Source organism: Geotrypetes seraphini, chromosome 2 (assembly GCF_902459505.1).
Source record: "Geotrypetes seraphini chromosome 2, aGeoSer1.1, whole genome shotgun sequence".
Classification (NCBI taxonomy): domain Eukaryota; kingdom Metazoa; phylum Chordata; class Amphibia; order Gymnophiona; family Dermophiidae; genus Geotrypetes; species Geotrypetes seraphini.
In genome coordinates, this window is record NC_047085.1 from 279,997,849 (window position 1) to 280,022,705 (window position 24,857).

Below are 24,857 nucleotides of genomic sequence, written 5' to 3' on the forward strand. Positions count from 1 at the left end.
TCCTGCCCAATGACTCTTTGCTGGTGCCCCCTATGGTTCCTTTGGGTGCCCGGCTGTGTGAGTTTTTCCTCAGGTGGGTCAAAATCACATTCAATCAGTGGGTCCTGGCGGTGGTGCGGTACAATTATGCTCTAGAATTTGCCCACTCTCTGCCAAATCATTTTCTAGCCTCTCCATATCAGGCGGCATGGAAGACGCAGGCCTTTAGCCAGATCCTTCAACGCTTGCTCACTTGATCTCCAAGCAGTTGTTCCTGTACCCCTTCAGGAGTGCAGCACTGACAGGTACTCCATTTACTTTGTGGTGCCCAAGAAGAAGGGGACCTTTTGGCCCATCTTAGATTTAATAGGGATCAACAGGGCTCTCCATATTTCCTCTTTTGCATGGAAACACTGTGGTCTGCCATTCTGGGAGTTCCAGACTTCTCTCAAGTTGGCGGAGGCCTAATTGCATGTTCTAATTCGGGCCTCGCATCAGCGCTTCCTTCGCTTTGCGATCTTGGGTCAGTGCTATCAGTTCTGTGCGCTTCCTTTTGTCCTAGCCACTGCTCCCATGTCACACCTTTACTGCAAAAAGCTCACTGGTTGCCAACAGTGTTCCCGCTAAGCTGCGCTGGCGTGCGCTGGCGCACAAAATATTACATCGCAGCGCACAAGTTTCACGTCACAGCGCACACTCGAGCGGAGGTGAGAGGAAGCGGCGGCGGTCTGCCCTGATCGCCTAAGATGCAGCAGCGGCGGCATCCCCGTAATTTACGGGGATCATGAAAGGAGCCGCCGCTGCTGCATCTTAGGCGATCAGGGCAGACCGCCGCCGCTTCCTCTCACCTCCGCTCGAGTGTGCGCTGTGACGTGAAACTTGTGCGCTGCGATGTAATATTTTGTGCGCCAGCGCACGCCAGCGCAGCTTAGCGGGAACACTGGTTGCCAATAACATATAGGATTACATATAAAATAGCTCTTCTAGTCTTCAAGACAATACAGACCAACACACCGGCATTTATAGATAGGCTTCTGATTCCACATAACTCATCGAGAGTTCTTAGATCATCTTCACAGTTTACCCTTAACGTTCCTTCCTTGAAAATTATCGGAACACGCCGTGCTTCTATCTTTTCTGTAAAAACAAGGAAGGCAACCAAGTCACATCAAGGTCTGTGAGGGGGAAGCTCAAAGTGCCTAACTTGGCTCACAACTTGCAAACCAAATATAGTGTAATATGTCAAAGAACATGTCACATTATATGATGTTATAGGGCGCTCTCAGTGTGAACCCTCTGTGATAGGGGGGGGGACTCTTTTTGATTGCGGTGCTCCTATTGGTGGGTGTTTCTTTTTCCCTCCCCTTTTCCCTCCCTCTTCTCCTTCTCTTTTCTGTGGTGCTGATTGTGTTGAGTGCTGGCACTGTATGATTGGTTGGTTCGTGTATGATGTCACCTGTGGATCTGTTTTAGCCGGTGTGCTCTCCCTCCCGGGCACCCCTCCCTCCAGCCTTCCTCTCTGCTTGTGTTCTGTTGGAGGCCAGGTTCCTGAAGAAGGGCTCCTCCCGAAACCAGCGCGGTTGAACCTCTCCTCCTGGCGCGGTTTTTCCGTTTGTGTGACAGTTTTGGATAAGTATTGTTTCTTTTGGACATGTTTTTCACTTTTTGGTATGGTTTTTGACTTTGTTTGTGATTTTGTGTGAGTTTTTTGAGGGGGTTTGGCTGGCAGGGTTTGTGTGGGGGTCGCTCAGGTTGCTTGTGTTGAGTTTCATTTACTCACTTTGATTGTTGATTGGTTTGATTTCTGCACACACAGGGCGCTCGATGATGGTGTGTGGGTGGAGGCTTATGGCCTTGGCCCAGAAGTGAAGTGTCGGAGCTGTGCTCCTATCACTGAGGGTTCACACTGAGAGCGCCCTATAACATCATATAATGTGACATGTTCTTTGACATATTACACTATATTTGGTTTGCAAGTTGTGAGCCAAGTTAGGCACTTTGAGCTTCCCCCTCACAGACCTTGATGTGACTTGGTTGCCTTCCTTGTTTTTTCTAGTTTAGGATTTGTTTGGCAAATTAGGAGTGTGTTGTTGTTGTCTATCTTTTCTGTAACAGCTCCAATGACTTGGAATTCTCTTCCTTTATATATAAGACTCGAACAAGATTTGCAGAAATTTAAGAGTAGCTTAAAGTGCCTTCTTTTTAAAGAAGCCTTTAACTGAAAATATAAAGTTCATTCAAGAGGTAATACTTTACGATTTCTGCCATCTCCAAAACAAGATTTCTAATAGTTCTCTTATTCGACCCCACTTCTGCCAGCAATCCTCTTCTTCCTACCCTCCTAATGTACTTCCCTTATATGTACTTTTTCTTCAAAAATTGTATTTCCTCCCCTCTTTCCTATTGTTTCCCGTGGTTTTAAAAAGCAATTACCCATGTAGGTCTGATCATTGTATTATGTATAAGTGATTTCTCTAAAATCATATTTTTATCTTTTGTACAACGCTTTGTAATTTGGAAAAGCGTTCAATCAAATAATATGAATAAACTTGAAACTCCCCGGTTTTTCACCAAGGTTATGGTGGTCGTCACGGCGGCCTTGAGGACAGAGGACATTCTGATGCATCCTTACCTGGACAACTGGTTGATTCGGGTGAAGTCATTGCAGGAGAGCACCTGGGTTACAGCTTGGGTGGTGGAGTTATTGCAGTCGCTGGGATGGGTGGTCAACCTTTCCAAGAGTCAGTTGGTCCCATCTCAGCATCTGGAGTACCTTGGGATTCTATTCGACACCTCATTGGGGAAGGTCTTCCTTCCAGAGGCCCGGGTAAGCAAATTGCAATCTCAGATTTGCCTGCTTATGGCGTCCCGGTGTCTTTGGGCGCATGATTTCCTCCAAGTCTTGGGGGTCGATTGCATCCCTAAATGTAGTAAGGAGGGCGTGGACCCACATTTGTCCTCTTCAGTATGTTCTGCGTCGGAGGTGGTCACACCAGAGGCACAATTTGGATCTTCCTGTTCCTCTGAGAGGCTTGGCGCGCTGCAGTCTTCGTTGGTGGCTCCAGCCCTCTCATCTGGTTCAAGGGACATGTCTGGATTGCCCACAGTGGACGGTGCTTCTCACTGATGCCAGTCTCCTCAGTTGGGGAGCTCAGTGTCTAGGTCACTTGGCTCTGGGCACCTGGTCCACAGAGGAGGCGTCCTGGTCGATCAATTTGCTGGAGACCAGAGCCATCCGTCTGGCGTTGTTAGCCTTCCACTCCTTGTCGGGCAAGTCAGTCAGAGTTATGTCGGACAATGCCACGTAAATGGCCTATGTCACTCATCAGGGGGGCACAGAGAGCACTCGGGTAGCGCAGGAGGTGGCTCTGCTCATGGTCTGGGCAGAGTCCCTCCTTCAGGACATCTTGGCCTCCCACATAGTTGGAGTGGAGAATGTTCAGGCGGCCTTCCTTAGTCGTCCCGTTCTAGATCCCGGAGAGTGGTGTCTAAGCCATGTGACCTTTCAGTTCATAGTGCAGTTTTGGGAATAGCCCCTGATGGCCACGAGTGTCAACGCCAAAACACCCCGCTTCTTCAGTAGTCGCAGAAACGGTCAGGCCGAGGGCCTAGATGCTCTGGTTCAACCATGGCCAACGAAGGGGCTGATGTATGTGTTCCCTCCGTGGCCATTAGTGTGTAGAGTTCTTCTCCACATTGTTCGTCACCCGAGCTTTGTGGTTCTGGGGGCTCCGGTTGGTATGTGGATCTGGTGTGGCTTCTGGTGTCGGATCCTCTGCTTCTTTTACCCGATCGGCTGAGTCAGAGCCCCATTCCCATGTTCGATCCGGGTCCCTTTTGTCTCATGGCTTGGCTCTTGAAAGGGAGACGCCTAGGTAAGAAGGGGTATTCAGATAAAGTGATCTCCACCTTCTTTGGGTCCCGGAGACTTTCCACATCTTGGGCTTATGTGTGGGTTTGGCGTATCTTTGAGGATTGATGTGGGGTGCATGGAGTGGTCTCTTTTTGTGCTTCCCTGCCTATCATCTTAGAATTCTTGCAGGATGGTCTGGACAGGGGCCTGGCTTGGTCTTCTCCCGGGTTCAGATGGCCTTGTCAGCCTTTCTTGGGTTGTTACGAGGTCAGCTGCTGATTGCCATTCCTGATATCATTTGCTTCTTGCGGGCTGCCAACTTGCTCAAGCCTCCCATGCGGCCTTCGGTTCCCTCTTGGAATTTGAATCTTGTCTTGTTTGGGCTAGTGCACCCTCCTTTTGAGCCTTTGGGCACCTGCTTGTTGAGGGACCTTACTCTTAAGGCGGTCTACTTGGTGGCTATTACTTATGCTAGGCATGTTTCGGAGCTGCAGGCTCTCTCTTGTAGGCCTCCCTTCTTGATGTTTCTAGGGAGCGGGGAGTGTTGATGCCTGCTCCTTACTTTTTTGTCCATCAGGCAGTGGTCCTCCCGGTGTTGGGTAGTCAGGAGGGATCACCTGAGCAGAAGACGTTGCGCAAGCTAGATGTCTGTCGTGTTATTCGCACTTATGTGCAGAGGACCCAGGAGTTCAGGATATCAGATCATCTCTTTGTCCTTCTTGCGGGCCCTCGTAAGGGGGATGGCGCTTCAAAGGCTACCATTGCACGTTGGATCACAGAGGCTATTGCATCCCGCATATCTTCAGAAAAAGCCTGTTCTGGACTTTCTCAAGGCTCATTCCATTCGGGGTCAGGCAGCGTCTTGGGCTGAGTCTTTGCTAGTGCCTCTGGTAGACATTTGTAAGGCTGTTTGGTTTTCCTTGTATTTCTTTGTCAGACACTACCGTATGGACGTTCAGGCTCGTCAGGACGTGGTGTTCGGTGAGCGTGTTCTGGTGTCGGCCTTTCGGGGGTCCCATCCATGATAGAGACTGCTTTGGTACGTCCCGCTTGTAAGATTAACCTATACCAGTCTGGAGAGTGCTAAAGAAGGAGAAATTAGGTTCTTACCTGCTAATCTACTTTCTTTTAGCTTCTCCAGACCGGTATAGGTCCCCACCCTGTCTATTGTCATGTTGTTCTTGTGGCTGTTACACGTGCACTTTGTTTTTTCTCTCACATCAATAGTGTGCAAACTAATGGAAACTCTAATCAAACGCCAATTGGATATGATCCTGAACGAGGAAAATCTACGGGATCCCCGTCAACATGGATTTACTAAGGGAAGATCCTGCCAATCCAACCTGATCAGCTTCTTTGACTGGGTGACGAAGAAGCTGGATGTTGGGGAGTCCCTGGACATCGTATACCTGGACTTCAGTAAAGCATTCGATAGCGTACCACACCGCAGGTTGCTGAGTAAGATGAGTTCTATAGGATTGGGCGACACATTGACGAAATGGGTTGGGAACTGGCTTGGAGGTAGGCTTCAGAGGGTAGTGGTGAACGGCACCCCCTCCGAAATGACGGAGGTAATCAGTGGAGTGCCGCAGGGCTCGGTCCTGGGCCCGATCCTATTCAACATCTTTATAAGAGACTTGGCAGAAGGGCTGCGAGGTAAAATAACATTATTCGTCGATGACGCCAAACTAAGCAATGTAGTGGGCAAAAGCACAACAGACATAAATTTAATGTCCGACAACATGATGCACGACCTACTCCTACTGGAGCGCTGGTCTAGGTCCTGGCAACTCAGCTTCAATGCCAAAAAATGCAAAGTCATGCACCTGGGCAGCCAAAATCCATGCAAGACTTACACCCTTAATGGCGAGATCCAAACAAGAACTGAAGCAGAACGAGACGTAGGGGTGATCGTCAGTGAGAACATGAAGACTGCCAATCAAGTGGAGCAAGCTTCATCCAAGGCAAGGCAAATCATAGGTTGCATACGCAGGAGTTTCGTCAGCCGTAAGCCTGAAGTCATTATGCCATTGTATAGATCCATGGTGAGGCTCCACCTGGAATACTGTGTGCAATTCTGGAGGCCGCATTACCGTAAGGATGTGCTGAGACTGGAGTCGGTCCAGAGAATTGCCACCCGGATGGTCTCGGGACTCAGAGAGGGGTGACATGATCGAGACATTCAAGTATCTCACGGGCCGCATCGAGGTGGAAGAAGATATCTTCTTTTTCAAGGGTCCCGCAGCAATAAGGGGGCATCCGTGGAAAACCAGGGGCGGGAAACTGCACAGGGACACCAGGAAATTCTTTTTCACTGAAAGGGTGGTTGATCGCTGGAATAGTCTTCCACTTCAGGTTATTGATGCCAGCAACGTGCCTGATTTTAAGGCCAAATGGGATAGACACGTGGGATCTATTCACAGAGAAAGGTAGGGGAGGGTCATTGGGGTGGGCAAACTAGATGGGCCATGGCCCTTATCTGCCGTCTATTTCTATGTTTCTATGTTCTAGTATTTTTCTAGGGCCGGGGAGAATTTAAGAACAGCGGCTGTGGCTCGGCTGGCTTAGCTGGTGAGCTATGGTGACCTTTTCTTCCTGGGATCTCTCCTCTGCATTTTCCAACAGCATTTGGGTAAGTTAGTTATTACTCCTGTTTGGAGTATTGTTTATCTCTGTTTCAAGTTCTGCTTGGCTATTCGGCAGACTGATAGGAATAAGGGAAGGTACCTCTTATGTACTATTCCACAGCTTTGTTTCAGTCTTCACCTGCTGGTCATGATGAGATATATACCCGCTTGTAAGATTAACCTATACCGGTCTGGAGAAGCTAAAAGAAAGTAAATTAGCAGGTAAGAACCTAATTTCTCCTTCTTTCCACTTTTTTTATTACATGGAATATATCTGGTCTGGGCTTCCACAATGGTATTTTTAAACAACATCCACACCTGGTTTATACTTCTGACCTTTGCCACAACCCTTTTAGCTGCTTTTTAACAATTTCCTCATTTTATCGTTTCACCCTTGTGAAAATTGGATGCCGTTACAGTAAACGTCTTTAGCGACATCACTCCAGTTATCAGCTCAAATTTGATCATGTTATGTTCACTGTTTCCCAGCAGACCCAGCAGTTACCTCTCGTACAATGTCCTGCATTCCACTAAGGACCAAATCAAAAATAGCTCCCCCTCTTGTCAGTTCCTGGACCAAGAAGTAGTCGTTTATGACATCTTGGAATTTTACCTCCCTAGCACTTCTTGATGTAACATTTATCCAGTCAATGTTGGGGTAGTTGAAATCATACAACCAATAGGAACATGGCCTATGAAGCACACTGGGAGCTCCCTTCAAATCCTACAGACCACAGGAAAAAAAAGTGCCCCTGCTACGTCCAGAATTGTTCAGAATGCTTCAATTAAACTCATAATGAATGCTAAAAAATTTGATCATGTGACTCCTCTACTCAAGGAAGCGCATTGGCATCTGGTTGTTCACCGAATATCGTACAAATTAAGTTTACTGACTTTCAAATCCCTTCTTTATAAAACACCTGCTTTCATTCATAGATTATTGATTCCCTATACTTCCTCTAGATTACTCAGATCTATTGACCAACATCTCTTGACTGTTCCTTCTCTTAAAACTATAAACACACGGCGACAATATATTTTTTCAGTTACTGCTCCCCAAATGTGGAACTTACTTCCAATTCATGTGCGAGAAGAACTTAATTTGGATAGATTCAAGAGCAAGCTAAAATGCTTTCTTTTTAAAGATGCATTCGACAACTAATAAAATTAAATTTGGTCTACAAACCTGAAATTTGGATTAGATCAGGCGCTTCAATTGTACCCTGCTTTTAAACTCTATGATGTGCACTGCTCTCCTCTTCCCTATTGTTTTTTTTCCTTACATGTCTTCTTTACTATTTTTAAATTTGTATTTCCTTCCCATCCCATTCCTTCTGTATCTCATTTGTCGCGTCAGTCACATTTATATAGTTTGTTTCCCTTCGATTACTGTAATTTAATATTTTAATATTTTGTACATCGCTTAGAATTTAGAATAGCGATTAATCAAATACTTAATAAACTTGGAAACTTGGAAAATGAAGTGGAGAAAAACCTCAGTTGAGCTTCATTGGTTAAAAAAAAACAAAAAAAACTCCTCTTCACATGAATTTCAATAACTGCTGTCTCGAAAATTATGAGTCCAGCAAAATATAAGCTGCTGTGGGGTACTACTATAGATAAAACGTACACACGCCCAAATTCCAAAAACAGGCACGAGAAATTATGATAATTTCAAGAACACAGTTCAGTTCCAGCGTTTCAATAGTCCCATGCCCAGTTCACATATAAACAACCCACAGTAAGAAACAGTCACTTAGCTGCACTTTCAGGCTCTACTGGTCTCACTGAATCGCCAACACTCCACAGTGTAATCCAGGGACCATGCAGGCATAAATCACCCATTATTAAACTGTTGCCCAATTTACCAGCTTTCCTAATCTATAGTATAACTTTACCCATATATTCCTTCCCTTCACACATGGAATTTCTATCCATATGGATTCCACACTATCTGTGTCATGCAGAATGTTTTTTGGTTGGTTTGTTTTTTTATTTAAATCCCTCTTTAACATATAGTGCTACCCATCCCCCCTCTCCAGTTTGATCCACTCTATCATTGCAATATAATTTGTACCCAGGCAGTGTTCCATTGATTACTCTTCTTCCACCAGGGCTCTGAGATGCCTATTATAGCACTCAGCAACCTGGTTCTTTCCCATTTAAGGTGGAGTCCATCTTTTTGAAATAGGCTCCCCCTTTCCCAGAAGGTAGCCTAGTTCTAACAAATCTAAATCCCTCATCCCTGCACCATCGTCTCAATATCTGCACATTGATCGGGCAGCATTTCTGAAAATGCTACCCTGGAAGTTCTGGATTTCAGTTTTCTACCTAAAAGCCTAAATTTGGCTTCCAGAACCTCCCTCCCATATTTTCCTGTCATTAGTACCTAAATGTACCAAGACAGCCAGCTCCTCCCAACACTACCTAATATCTAAGTAACACATGAGGTCCACCACCTTCACACCAGGCAGGCAAGTGACCATGCGATCCTCATGCACAACATCTATCCAGCTATCTACATGCCTAATGATTGAATCTTCCACTATAATGGCTGTCCCAAATCTGGGCCGAATCCTCTGAAGATAGATCCTCAATGCAAGAGAATATTGCATTTGCATCTCCTGGTGGGCAGGTACTGGCTACAGAATCATTTTCTGTATTACCAGGGTGATGTTCTCCTTTTAGAAGACTTCCCTCCTCCAAGGTAGGACAGGGGCTGCCAGACTGGAGGTGGGAGTTCTCTACAATGTCCCTGTAGGTGTCCTCTATGTACCTCTCTGTGTCCCTCAGCTCCCAAGTTAGCCTCAAGGGAATGGACTCTTATCTCTGAGAGCCACACTTTATTTGCAGCGAGCACACACACATAATTTCTCGTCAACTGGGAGATAATCATACATGTGACACTTGGTGCAAAAGACTGGATAACTCCCCTCTTGCTGCTGGACTACTGTCTGCATATTATTGAGCTGCTTAATTAAATCCTATTAAGGATTGGTATAGAGAGCCTTAAAATAATTTGTATGTTTTATTTAGTGTTTGAGTCCTAGTAAGTAATGAAATGTAATAAGAATATGTAAGAACTTGTTCACCTGTTGTCCTAAGTAGGATAATTGACTATTTAAATTAAGACTATAAGTATAGGAAATTAGGTAGGGGGTGGGGGTTGGGGTTGGCGGGAGGGAGGGAATGAAGACTAAGCCAGACCCTGCCTGCCAGAGACTATCTCTAGCAGAAAGTTCTTGTTTGAAAACTATAGCAGGCTTCTACTCAATAGAAACTAGCTAAGTAAAACTTGCTCTTTTAAGATCTAAAACTATCTTTATAAAATAACCTTTTAGTTTTTATTTGCCAAATTAGCAAAGCTCAGAGCAAAATAATGTATACTTACCCAGAGAAATATCCTGTCTCCTCTCCTCTCTGAGTTATGTCCTCGAGACGAGATAAAGCCACTTCCAAAACTACCATTTCTAGATGGATTTGTAGAATTATCTCTTCTACATATGTCAGGTGCAGCACATAGCTGCCTATCTCATTCAAGGCGCATTCAACAAGAGGAATGGCCTCCTCTTGGGCAAAAGCAAGGGCAGTAGTTCTCTCTCAGGAGATTTGTAGACCAGCAACCTTGTCTTCCCTTTATACTTTCACCAAGTTCTACAGGGTGGACATAGCAGCACAGGAGAATGCCGCTTTTGGGTCCTTCATACAGGCTCATCTCTCCCACCCTAGACCTTTGGGACTGCTTAGGTACATCTCCATTGTTCAGCATATTATCCCTATTGCGCTGGAAAAAGAGATTACGGTAGTGTTGTTATGCTCATGTTACCCCTCTCTAGTTGCTTCATTGGCTCTCTGTCCACTTCTGCATATAGTTCAAACTCCTCTTACTGATCTACAAGTGTACTCTGCAGCTTTTCAATCTCTCTCCTCATCCCCTATACTCCACCAGAGGAACTACGTTCTTCGGGTAAGTCTCTCTTGTGTGTACCCTTCTCTTCAACTGCCAACTCCCTACTCCACCCCTTCTGCTTTGTTGCACCATATGCCTGAAACAATCTTATCTGAATCAGTATGCCGGGCTCCATCTGTGGCGGTATTCAAATCCAGGCTCAAAACCCTTTTTTAAAAAAAACTGCGTTTAGGTCCTAACCCTTCCAACTTGTCTGGTTTTTCATTCCCTCTGTAGCTTCTACTCTCTCTACCTCTTCATCCCTTTGTATTTTCCTTTGTGAGCATCATATATTGATTCACCCTTTGTGTCTATCATAATTAAATTCTAATCTCTTTTGAACAGGGACTATTTCTTGCATGTTTAATGTACAGCACTGTATGCATCTGGTAATGCTATAGAAATAATAAACAGTAGTAGTAGCAGCACCTTGATAATTTATTTTCCAGTCAATAGGGATGGTATGCAGTTATCTGATGCACTTGCTTTCTGACTCCAGCTTAATGGTCTGCTACACAGCAAAGATTTTCCTGTCAGTCAGACTATGGGATTATGAAGAGTCTGTGTATATAACTAAAAGGGAGGAATGGTTCAGGCTGGTATGTTCTTGTTCAACTTGTATTTGTCTTATATTCATTGTTCCTAAGAAGTTCTTTTTTTATGTTTTCACTATATTACTATTCATTCAGTGATTGTTTTAAAATTCATCTTGAGTAGATCAGACACTTTGTGTCAAGAAATTTCCCCATACCCCTCCTCCTATCTTCTTCTGTAGAGCTGTTGCCAGCTTTGGTACGAATTGAAGGGGGCAGCAGAGACCGGGGAGAAGGAGGAGCTGAAAAGCTGTGATTGACATTTGCAGAATGTCTACTGGAAAAGATATTATCAAGGTAAGAACCTAATCTCCTTTCATTGCTTCTCCAGGTTACAGCTGCGGATTGCTACCCGTGGTGTGGAGCAGCTAGCAGAAGGGGGCAGAATGGTCTATTCGACATGCTCCCTCAATCCTGTAGAGGATGAAGCCGTCATTGCATCACTGTTGGAGAAGAGTGAAGGTAAAAATGTTTGTCCTGACAGAACGATTTACCCTTCACAGGATAGAGAGAATTCAATAACTGGCACCCAAAGTTTGGTGCTGGGGTGATCCATGTTACACTAGTTTTCTGTAGAGGCTGACCAAAACAGCTTTTTTCAGTTTCAGCTGAAAATAAAAACTAAAGTTTAGTTGTATGAAATGAGAACTAGTGAGGCCTACTGTAGATTGTCAGAGCTTAGTTGCTGAAACTGTTAAGCACAAGTTGACAACTAGGAGATCCATTTTAAGGACTTATCAACCAGTCAATGCTGATGCAGTTAAATAACCTCTGATATAGGAACTTTAAGAACTTATTTTAAAAATCATGATTGCCAGCTTTTTATGCTTATCTAAACTATGCACAAGAGAAAGTAGTATTGAGGTGCTTCCCATTTTGTATTTAGGTATAAAACTGATTAAGGACAAGCATGATATAGATCAGGGGTGTCAAACTCAATCACTTAAGGGGCCCAAAATCTAAAACACAGGCTATGTCGCAGGCCAATTTTTTAATTAAGATACTTAGTCTTAGTAGAAGTATAGATCCTTCCTCACTCTGAGTCACCATTCCAGCAATTCTCTTGGTTATTTTCATCTCATAAATGTTACCATACTTAATCCTAACTTTTTTCAAATAGTCATTGTAGGCATAGGCAGCGGAACGCTTTTTAGTTGGGTGGAGGGGGGCAGACGTCCGCCCCAGACCCTGCCTCATAATTGTACTAATTGTAATACCATTTTTTTCATTCATTTTTCATATATACACACAATATAATCTTAATGGTTAACCACAAAATTAAACTATACAAAGCATACTGTATGCTTCTCAACATTCATTCCTACCAGAACACAGATAACCCCTATGCAAATATGGGACCACAAACTAAAAGTACTAATATATACAAACAAAACCCTAAGATTCAAGACTCTGCATGCAGATGTAAATTCTTAAAACTGACATAATTCAATCACTAAATTGAAAATAAAATCATTTCCCCTACCTTTGTTGTTTGGTAATTTTGTTTTTCAAACCATCTTTTCCCAGTCTCTGGCTGCACTTCCTTCTGTCTGTGCTCTTAACTATGTATCCAGGGCCACCTTATCCATTTGCTGTTTTTCTCTAGTTCACTTTCTGCCATACATCCATCTTTGTATATAGTAATATCGGAACACTGCCCCAAAAATTACCTAAATAAAGCTATACATATGTAAAGATAAACTCAGAGACATGGAGGGGCTTTTTCAGAAGGTAAAACCCCCCTATTTTGCCACCTCACTACCCAATCATTGCTGAATCTTTCATACTTTAAAGCAATAAATAGTCTCTTAACTTGTGAGAGCGTCTGATTGAAGATTTGAGCTGTTTTAAAGTATTCCCTGCCGCCCAGTACATTCAGTTGAGTGTGGCTGTATTCTAATGCTGTTTGGTTTCCTGAAGCAGGAGCACGAAACGTGTGTACGTAGAAACCAAGCTTTGTTAAGCATAATTTTTTGTTTTCTAATATTTATTTGGTATGAATTTGGCACTATTTATTGCTTTAAAGTATGAGAGATTCAGCAATGATTGGGTGGTGAGGTGGCAAAATAGGAGGGTTTTACCTTCTGAAAAAGCCCCTCCATGTTTCTGAGCTGATCTTTACATATGTATAGCTTTATTTAGGTAATTTTTTTGAGCAGTGTTCCGATATTACTATATACAAAGATTTCACTGCCTGTCTTCTTCTTGAGTTATCTTTACTTCTTCACCCTAAATCTTTTTTGACTGAAGTATACATCCATCTTTAGCATTAACTTTTAACATTCAATTTTCTTACATTTTTCTGCTTTCTTCTCAAAATCTATCTACTTTTCCATGTCTTCCCTTCCCATCTGTCCATGTGTACTATCTCCTCCTTCTTTCTTCTCCTCTATTCCCATCTATCCATAAGAAGCATTTCTTCTTATCTCTTCTCTGCAGCACCCATTGCTGTGCACCATCTCCTCCCTCTGTTTCCCATTCCCCTCCATTCCTGTGTACCATCTCATCCATATCCCATGGTCTTCTAGGCAATTGTCTTCCCCCCTAATATGGTCTGGCATCGTTCTCCTCTGCTTCCCATAGCCTGGAATCTCCTCTCCCATGGTCTGGCATCTCTCTCTCCTTCCCTCCCTTTTCCCGAGGTCTAATATCTCTTCTACTCTCCTCTCCTTTCTGTGATCTGGCATCTCTCCTTTCTGCGGTCTGGCATATCTCCCTTCCCCCTTCCATTCCGTGGTCCAAGTTTCCAAGTTTATTAGAAAAATTTGATTAATCGCCTATCACATTTCCTAGGCGATGTACAATCTCATTAAAAATCAGTTGGGGTGACAAATATAACAAACAATATTCAAAGTGAGTTAAAAATAATAATTACAGACATTGCTATACATAATTTCTACATATCATTTCAAAGCAAAGGAAGGTTTATTAAAGGGTTACAATCAATATTAATTTAATTACATTTAAGGAAAAAACAATAGGAGGGGTAACAAATAAAATTTATATTTAATATATAGAATAAAAAGTGAAAAGTAAAAAAGTTTTAGGATATAAAATTTATACATTAAAAGCATCATTAAAAAGGAAGCTCTTAAGTTTGGATTTAAATTTATCTAAGTTCCTTTCCTCTCGAAGAAAAAGTGGGAGATCATTCCAAGATTGAGGAGCTGTTATTGAGAACATGGTGTGACGCCTTGTATTGATAACTTTCAGTGAGGGTATTGCCAATAAGTGTTGATCCTGCGATCTTAACTGTCTCGAAGTATGATAAGGAATTAAAACTCTAAAAATAAAAGCGGGGGTTTTAAATAATAATGATTTAAATGTAAGCAGACATATTTTAAATAAGATTCGGTGTGTAACTGGGAGCCAATGTGCTTTTTTGAGAAGTGGAGAGACATGATCGAATTTTTTGGCTTTGTAAATTATTTTAACAGAGGCGTTCTGAATAATTTGCAGACGTCTGATTTCTTTCTGCGATATACCTTTAAATAAAGCACTACAATAATCAATTTTGGAAATTACTAATGAATGAATTAAAATATTCAGAGATTTTGCACATAAAAATTTTGCCACTGAACGAATTTGTCGGAGTCGATAGAAAGTAGATTTGACCACATGACTTATGTGATCATGATACGTTAATTTATTATCAAATATCACTCCGAGAATCCTAATATTGTGAGCCATGTGCAAAGGGATGCCCTTGATGGAGATGGGAGAAAGTAGTCTAGGGCAATCCTTCCATGGAAAAAGCATAGTGTTCGTTTTATGTTTAAATCATTTTTATTAAAGCATAAACATAGCAATGAACAAAGCATAGCACAATTTTCAAATAGCATACAAAGCCAATCCCCACCCACCCAACCAACCCACCCCCCTCCCACCCTCCCACCCACCCTGGCAGCAGCGGTAACAAATCAAGAAAGATAAAGCAAAAGGGGAAAAAGAAGTCAATTAAGTACCCCAAAGTTGGTTTTGAACATAAGGTGTAAAAGTCAAGCTAAAAGGGTACCAGCACTGAGTGTATAAACGTCCAGCTTTAGTTGACAAGTCCATCACTTCACGGCGTTCCAGTAACATTTGGTGTAACATTAATGCTCTCCATTGAGGGACAGTCGGAGGTTGTGGTGAAAGCCATTGCAACAAGATACATTTCCGTATAGTGTTCGTTTTATTAATATTCAGGGCTAGTCTGTTGGAATCTAGCCAATGATGAATTAGATCAAGTTTTCCATTAATTGCTGTTATTTCTTGTAAGTTGTTAGGATCAATTGGATGTATCAACTGAATGTCATCTGCGTATGCAAATATAGAAAATCCAATTTATTGACATAGAGTCATAAGTGGAGCAAGAAAAATGTTAAATAGTAAAGGTGAAAGTATTGATCCTTGAGGTATGCCATAGGGAAGTGAAAAATAATCTGAAGATGAATTATTGAAAAAAACATTTGATGAACGGTTTTCAAAGTAAGACTTAAACCATAGCAGTACTTGGTCTGTTATGCCAATAGATTGTAACCTGTTTATTAAAAGAGTATGGTCAATTGTGTCAAATGCTGATGATAGGTCGAGTGAAATTAACAATACAGAGGTATGATGATCTAAATCAGTGTTTTTCAACCGCTGTTCCGCGGCACACTAGTGTGCCGCGAGATGTTGCCTGGTGTGCCGTACGGTCAGGGCCGCCATCAGGGCAGTACCACCAGTCTAGGGAGAGGGGCGGTCCGCCCCACGTGGACAGGAGAGAGCTGGACGGGGGACCCGCGGAGTTCAATACATCTCGAGCCGCGAGGCTCGTCTTCTGTTCCTGCCTGCCCTGCAGCTAACATATAGCCGATCGCAAGCGTTCCCCGATGTCAGTGCTGACGTCGGAGGGAGGGCTTAAGCAAAGCCAGCCCTCCGACGTCAGCGCTGACGTCGGAGAATACTTCCGTTCGGCTATTTGTGTGCGGCAGGGCAGACAGGAAGCAGAAGACAAGCCTCGCGGCTTGAGCTTCATTTTGCTGAGAAAGTTGCAAAGATGGGCTGGGAGGCAAACACGGAACACAAAAGGGGGGAGGGAGTGCGTTTTGGACATGAACTTGGGCATGAACTTGGGAGAGAGGAAGGGAGGGAAAGAGATGCTGAGGTGGGGGAGGGAATGGGTTTTTGGATACAGAAGGCATGGACTTGGGAGAGAGGAAGGGAGGGAAAGAGATGCTGAGGTGGGGGAGGGAATGGGTTTTTGGACACAGAAGGCATGGACTTGGGAGAGAGAAAGGGAGGGAAATAGATGCTGAGGTGGGGGAGGGAATGAGTGTTTGGACACAGAAGGCATGGACTTTGGAGAGAGGAAGGGAGGGAAAGAGATGGTTGTGTACACGGGGAATAGAAGAAAGGAGAATTTTTGGTCATAGGGAGGGAGTGAGGTACAGATAGTGGCATACCAGGGTGGGGGGGGGGCGGTCTGCCCCACCCCGGGTTTACGTCCCAAGGGGGTGCACAGCTGGCCACCCTCCAGTGTTGTCCCTAGGCCGGCAAACTGCGGCTCTTTAGCCACTTGGGTGCCACCGCCGCCAACGGTGTTGTTGGCGGTGGCAGCATTATAAAATACTTTCTTTGTGTTTATTTGATTCCTATTCAAGAGAATTACTTTATATATAGTCAATATAGGCACAGAGTTAAATTTTTTAACATTTTCTAATGGTGGTGTGCCTCGTGATTTTTTTCATGAAACAAGTGTGTCTTTGCCCAAAAAAGGTTGAAAAACACTGATCTAAATGATACAGAATGGATGAAGTCATTCCGATTAAAGAATGTTCTGTAGAGTGATTAAGCCTAAATCCTGTCTGATTTGGATGTAAAATATTAGTTTTTTTCAATGTATTCTGATATTTGATTAAAGACAATTTTTTCGGTAACTTTTGCTAAAAAAGGAATGTTAGCGATTGGTCTATAATTAGTTTTTTCCTCAGGGCCTATCTTTTGATCTTTTAAGACAGGTCGAATCGTGGATTTTTTCCAGGCTAAAGGCATATCTCCCTGTTTTAGACTCATATGAATTAAAGCTAGTATGTGTGGGCCAAATATTGAGAAATATTTCTTGAGGATGAATGGAGGGATGGATTCTGTAAAGGATCCCTTAGGATTGACAGTTTTAATTATAAGTTCAAGATCATTAAGACTGGGGAGATTAAAATTGGAACATTTTGAAGAAAATAAGGAATTATCGGCTTCTTCCGAGATCAGACTAGTTTGTGATTGGAATGAAAAATTTTCCTGATCTTATTAATTTTATCTATGAAACAGTCTGTTAATTCCTGTGCTGTTGGTAGTGTTTTAATATCTTGGAGTTGATTTTTTGACTTGTTAGTGATTGATTTTAAGATATTGTACAGCATGGACGTATTTTTCGCTTGCATAATTTGTCTGGAATAATGTGTTGTTTTAGCTTGAATTATTTTTTTTTTATATAATGTTGCATATTCTATATATTTTATTGAATTTGAAGGATTTTTGTCTTTCCTCCAAATTCGTTCTAAGGAACGGAGTTGTTTTTTAATCAATTTGAGTTCAGGGTTGAACCACGGATTATTGTATTTGCGTGATGAAATATGCTTTATTTGAGTAGGAAATAATTTATCGATTAGAGACTGTGTAGTGTATATCCATTTTGTTAATGAATCATCTAAACTAGTTGTTTCCGAATTTACTAAGTCAAGATCAAAATTTGATGTTATTAAATCTAAAGATAATTTGGTAAAATCTTTAAACTTCCTAATGTGTAGAGATTTATTGAGTATGGATAGTGCAGATGTGTGTGATATTGTGATTAAGAAATGGTCTGACCAAGGGACATTAGGAAGTTTAAAGATTTTACCAAATTATCTTTAGATTTAATAACATCAAATTTTGATCTTGACTTAGTAAATTCGGAAACAACTAGTTTAGATGATTCATTAACAAAATGGATATACACTACACAGTCACTAATCGATAAATTATTTCCTACTCAAATAAAACATATTTCATCACGCAAATACAATAATCTGTGGTTCAACCCTGAACTCAAATTGATTAAAAAACAACTCCGTTCCTTAGAACGAATTTGGAGGAAAGACAAAAGTCCTTCAAATTCAATAAAATATATAGAATATGCAACATTATATAAAAAAAAAATAATTCAAGCTAAAACAACACATTATTCCAGACAAATTATGCAAGCGAAAAATACGTCCATGCTGTACAATATCTTAAAATCAATCACTAACAAGTCAAAAAATCAACTCCAAGATATTAAAACACTACCAACAGCACAGGAATTAACAGACTGTTTCATAGATAAAATTAATAAGATCAGGAAAAATTTTTCATTCCAATCACAAACTAGTCTGATCTCGGAAGAAGCCGATAATTCCTTATTTTCTTCAAAATGTTCCAATTTTAATCTCCCCAGTCTTAATGATCTTGAACTTATAATTAAAACTGTCAATCCTAAGTGATCCTTTACAGAATCCATCCCTCCATTCATCATCAAGAAATATTTCTCAATATTTGGCCCACACATACTAGCTTTAATTCATATGAGTCTAAAACAGGGAGATATGCCTTTAGCCTGGAAAAAATCCACGATTCGACCTGTCTTAAAAGATCAAAAGATAGGCCCTGAGGAAAAAACTAATTATAGACCAATCGCTAACATTCCTTTTTTAGCAAAAGTTACCGAAAAAATTGTCTTTAATCAAATATCAGAATACATTGAAAAAAACTAATATTTTACATCCAAATCAGACAGGATTTAGGCTTAATCACTCTACAGAACATTCTTTAATCGGAATGACTTCATCCATTCTGTATCATTTAGATCTGTATTGTTAATTTCACTCGACCTATCATCAGCATTTGACACAATTGACCATACTCTTTTAATAAACAGGTTACAATCTATTGGCATAACAGACCAAGTACTGCTATGGTTTAAGTCTTACTTTGAAAACCGTTCATCAAATGTTTTTTTTCAATAATTCATCTTCAGATTATTTTTCACTTCCCTATGGCATACCTCAAGGATCAATACTTTCACCTTTACTATTTAACATTTTTCTTGCTCCACTTATGACTCTATGTCAATCTATTGGATTTTCTATATTTGCATATGCAGATGACATTCAGTTGATACATCCAATTGATCCTAACAACTTACAAGAAATAACAGCAATTAATGGAAAACTTGATCTAATTCATCATTGGCTAGATTCCAACAGACTAGTCCTGAATATTAATAAAACGAACACTATGCTTTTTCCATGGAAGGATTGCCCTAGACTACTTTCTCCCATCTCCATCAAGGGCATCCCTTTGCACATGGCTCACAATATTAGGATTCTCAGAGTGATATTTGATAATAAATTAACGTATCATGATCACATAAGTCATGTGGTCAAATCTACTTTCTATCGACTCCGACAAATTCGTTCAGTGGCAAAATTTTTATGTGCAAAATCTCTGAATATTTTAATTCATTCATTAGTAATTTCCAAAATTGATTATTGTAGTGCTTTATTTAAAGGTATATCGCAGAAAGAAATCAGACGTCTGCAAATTATTCAGAACGCCTCTGTTAAAATAATTTACAAAGCCAAAAAATTCGATCATGTCTCTCCACTTCTCAAAAAAGCACATTGGCTCCCAGTTACACACCGAATCTTATTTAAAATATGTCTGCTTACATTTAAATCATTATTATTTAAAACCCCCGCTTTTATTTTTAGAGTTTTAATTCCTTATCATACTTCGAGACAGTTAAGATCGCAGGATCAACACTTATTGGCAATACCCTCACTGAAAGTTATCAATACAAGGCGTCACACCATGTTCTCAATAACAGCTCCTCAATCTTGGAATGATCTCCCACTTTTTCTTCGAGAGGAAAGGAACTTAGATAAATTTAAATCCAAACTTAAGAGCTTCCTTTTTAATGATGCTTTTAATGTATAAATTTTATATCCTAAAACTTTTTTACTTTTCACTTTTTATTCTATATATTAAATATAAATTTTATTTGTTACCCCTCCTATTGTTTTTTCCTTAAATGTAATTAAATTAAATTAATATTGATTGTAACCCTTTAATAAACCTTCCTTTGCTTTGAAATGATATGTAGAAATTATGTATAGCAATGTCTGTAATTATTATTTTTAACTCACTTTGAATATTGTTTGTTATATTTGTCACCCCAACTGATTTTTAATGAGATTGTACATCGCCTAGGAAATGTGATAGGCGATTAATCAAATTTTTCTAATAAACTTGGAAACTTGGACCACGGAATGGAAGGCGGGGAGGGAGATATGCCAGACCGCAGAAAGGAGAGATGCCAGATCACGGAGAGGAGAGTAGAAGAGATATTAGACCTCGGGAAAAGGGAGGGAAGGAGAGAGAGATGCCAGACCATGGGAGAGGAGATTCCAGGCTATGGGAAGCAGAGGAGAACGATGCCAGACCATATTAGGGGGGAAGACAATTGCCTAGAAAACCATGGGATATGGATGAGATGGTACACAGGAATGGAGGGGAATGGGAAACAGAGGGAGGAGATGGTGCACAGCAATGGGTGCTGCAGAGAAGAGATAAGAAGAAATGCTTCTTATGGATAGATGGGAATAGAGGAGAAGAAAGAAGGAGGAGATAGTACACATGGACAGATGGGAAGGGAAGACAATTAAATTAAATTAATATTGATTGTAACCCTTTAATAAACCTTCCTTTGCTTTGAAATGATATGTAGAAATTATGTATAGCAATGTCTGTAATTATTATTTTTAACTCACTTTGAATATTGTTTGTTATATTTGTCACCCCAACTGATTTTTAATGAGATTGTACATCGCCTAGGAAATGTGATAGGCGATTAATCAAATTTTTCTAATAAACTTGGAAACTTGGACCACGGAATGGAAGGCGGGGAGGGAGATATGCCAGACCGCAGTATTGACCATACTCTTTTAATAAACAGGTTACAATCTATTGGCATAACAGACCAAGTACTGCTATGGTTTAAGTCTTACTTTGAAAACCGTTCATCAAATGTTTTTTTCAATAATTCATCTTCAGATTATTTTTCACTTCCCTATGGCATACCTCAAGGATCAATACTTTCACCTTTACTATTTAACATTTTTCTTGCTCCACTTATGACTCTATGTCAATCTATTGGATTTTCATAGATTCCCTATGGCATACATAACAGACCACTTCATCATGTGGTCTGGCATGTCTCCCTCCCCGCCTTTCATTCCTTGGTCTGGCATGTCTCCCTCCCCTCTTTCCCTCCCATTCCATGGTCTGGCATGTCTTCCTCCCCTCCTTCCATCACCCTTCTCTGGAATCTGACATCTCTCCCTTCTTTAAGTCATCTTTTCTCCCTCCCAGTGTAACATTTCTCCCTCCCTCCTCTCCACCACTATCATGTCCAACAATTCTCCCTCTTCCCTATGTATACCATCTCTCTTTTCCTCCCACTCAACACACCTATGTCCAATAATTTTCTTTTTCTTTTCCCTTACACACCAGCAGCATCTCTTTATCCCAGGATAGGCAGACAGTATATTCTCACTGATGAGTGTAAGGACACTTTAGAGTGAATTGCACTCTAAGAACTTAGAAAGTTCTGGCTAGCCCGCACTGCATGTGCGCGAGTGCCTTCCCGCCCAACATAGACGCGCTGTCCCTCAGGTTCTTAGTTTCCACGGAGCTAAGAAGTCGCGTTTCAACAGCTGTTGAAATTTTCTTCGCTGCCTTCCCGCTCACGCAGCATTTTTTCTTGACTTTTAAAAAAAAAAACCCTTCTCTTTTTTTCTGGCTGTGACTCTGCGGGGCCTGTTGCCACGATTCAAGCCTCAACCTTCGATTTTCCTGCGGCCGTGTTTCCCTTCCACAATTGGGTTTCAAAAAGTGCCAACGATGTACTCGCCCTTTATCCCTTACGGATCCGCATCGCTGGTGCCTCCAGTGTTTGGGTCCAGACCACAGGGATGATTCCTGCACCCGTTGTTCTTCTCTTCAGAAGCGGACCCTCAAAAACCGTCAGATTCAGCAGTGGTTATTGTTCTGCTCCGGTATGGAGGGTGATTTTACACAGGCTCCGACGTCAGCGTCCATGCTGAAATCGGCGTCACATCAGTCGACAAGGCAGGAATCTTACTCGATGTCTCAGCCAGCAGGTAAGCCGGCTAAGAAACCTTCGGACCCTCAGGTCACTTCAGCAGTGAGCCAAATCCTGCACACCTTGAGGCGCCCCAAGAAACGCTCGGCTCCCATTGAGATGAATGCCTCGTCATTGGCCTCCTCATCTCTGGAGTGGCACCAAAGGTGGCGAAAAAGCAAGTGGTACCAGTGCATTCTCTGGATGAAAAAATTGCAGCCATACTGCAAGTCCAGTTAAGGGAGCAGTTACAAGATATACTCCCTGCCTTGCTGACACCCCGGTGCCGGTCCAGTCTGAGCCTTTGACATCGGCATCTACCCTTACGGAACCGGGTTGCTCTGCCTCTTCGGTGCCGACGCCAGCCCTTTTGTCTGAGCCTGTCTCCTCGGTACCGACCTTTGCGGAACCGGCGTTTATCCCAGGACAAGCAGGCAGGTATTCTCACTAATGGGTGACATGATCCAACGGAGCCCCGATGCGGACGTTTCTTTGAAGAAAAACTCAAAGTTTCGAATCGCTCGCACCGCGCATGCGCAAGTGCCTTCCCGCCCAGACCAGGGCGCGTCTCCTCAGTTCTTACTTTCCCGCGGAGCCATCGACAATGAAGGGACCTTCGCCTTCGACATCATCTGCAACTCCACAGCCTACCACCTCTGCAGCGCCAAGTCTCATCAAGCCCGCCTCGTTTGTCCCGGCTCAGACTCCGGCGCCTGCTGTGATGCTTTCCTCAACCTCCTCAGGTCAGGTAGCCCAGCAGCCCATTCCCTCAGTAGTGTTAAAAGTGCCCAAGGCCAAGTCCAAGCACTCACACACTGCTCCGAGGGAACGCGAGGCCCGCGCAGGTGGTCCCATTTCAGATGTGAATCCATCCTTGTCGGCCTCGTTCCAGACCATGCTACAGAAGCAATTCATCGAGCTCTTTACCACGATGGGGCCTCAGCTTCTTTCCCAAATCCAGCCTGGGCACATGGAGGCCTCCCGCGGGGTCGAGCCCCCTCCAGTGCTTCAGCGGGGCATGCACTCTCAACAGGGAGCAGAGTCTCTGCGAGTGTCTGGTCTGGCAACAACGCATGCATCGCAAGGAGCAGAGTCTTTGCCCATGCCTCCATTGGAACCAATACACTCGATGCAAGGAGCAGAGTCTTTGCGAGTGCCTCCGTTGGAACCGATACACTCGATGCAAGGAGCAGAGTCTTTGCGAGTGCCTCCGTTGGAACCGATTCACTCGATGCAAGGAGCAGAGTCTTTGCGAGTGCCTCCATTGGAGCAGATTCACTCGATGCAAGGAGCAGAGTCTTTGCGAGTGCCTCCATTGGAGCAGATTCACTCGATGCAAGGAGCAGAGTCTTTGCGAGTGCCTCCATTGGAGCCGATTCACTCGATGCAAGGAGCAGAGTCTTTGCGAGTGCCTCCATTGGAGCCGATTCACTCGATGCAAGGAGCAGAGTCTTTGCGAGTGCCTCCATTGGAGCCGATTCACTCGATGCAAGGAGCAGAGTCTTTGCAAATGCCTCCATTGGAGCCGATCACCCCGACGGGGTTCGAGCCTCTACGGCACCCACCCCTGCTTCGATCGACTGCTTCCATCCCCATCGACTACCCGGGGGCCTCAGCGAAGACCTACTCGCCTCGCCCATCAAGGCCGACCTCTCGACACAGTCCACATCACCGATTGAGGCACTCGTCCAGGCAGGCCTCGCCTCATCGGAAGCAAGCATACCTGGAATATTCGCCACCGACTACTACTCCCCCACCGATGCCAGAGCTCGAGGACACGATGGGATCTCTCTCACCTTCTGGATCCCTATCCCCAATGGATCCGGAGGCTTCGACCTCATCGAGGCGTTCCCAGAGCCGACCAATTGTCCTTCTCCTCGTTCCTTCGACAGATGGCTGATGACATGGACATCCCCCTGGATACGGGGTCCAAATTCTCAAAAGAATACCTCGAGACTATGCGCCTCCCTCACCATGGACCGGTTCGGCAGGAGAGTTTACCAGAACTCCATGATGGCCTCGAGAGTTCTGAATTACAACTTCCACTTCACAACATATTTGGAGTTTCTTTTGTCCGTACTCCAGAAGTTTATGCCCTACGTGGATCCTAGGGCTCAGTTCGAGTACCAGGCTGGCCTCGTTATCCCAACTTCGGGTACAGCTTATGCAATCCTCCTACGATGCCTTCGAGCTGGCGGCTCGGGCCGCAGCATGTTCTGTGGCTATGCGCCGGCTGGCATGGCTGTGGACCATCGACATGGACCCCAACCTCCAGGACAGGCTTGCCAATGTTCCATGCGCCGGCTCCGACCTCTTTGATGAGTCCATTGAGGTGGTAACCAAGAAGCTCTCGGACCATGAGAAGTCCTTCCAGTCCATCCTGCATCCAAAGCCCAGGCCTGCTCCTCCTCGTCAATCACACCCACCGTTGATCTACCAGCGGCGTTACCCCCCGAAACAGGCTCCCCCCATCCGACAGCCTGTGAAGAGGCAGCACCCGCAGAAACATCAGCAAAAGCCTCAACCATCTGCTGTCCCTAAGGCTCCTCAGCCCTTTTGACTGTCTCAAAGAGGGCATAACCTCTGTCGCTCTGCCATTTTCAGTGATTCCAACTATCGGAGATCGCATCCATCATTTTTTCCATCGATGGACGTCTTTCACCACCGACCT

The 24,857-nt window shown here is 43.2% G+C and overlaps 1 protein-coding gene across 3 annotated transcripts in view; it reads left to right on the top strand.

The window, feature by feature from the left end:
• Nucleotides 1-24,857, top strand: part of NSUN2 (NOP2/Sun RNA methyltransferase 2) — a 922,747-nt gene that overhangs the window by 377,273 nt on the left and 520,617 nt on the right. For all 3 annotated transcript variants that reach the window (XM_033929740.1, XM_033929738.1, XM_033929739.1), the window contains exon 9: nt 11,333-11,463. In XM_033929740.1, coding sequence (XP_033785631.1) covers nt 11,333-11,463 — 131 coding nt within the window. The remainder of the gene's footprint in view (nt 1-11,332; nt 11,464-24,857) is intronic.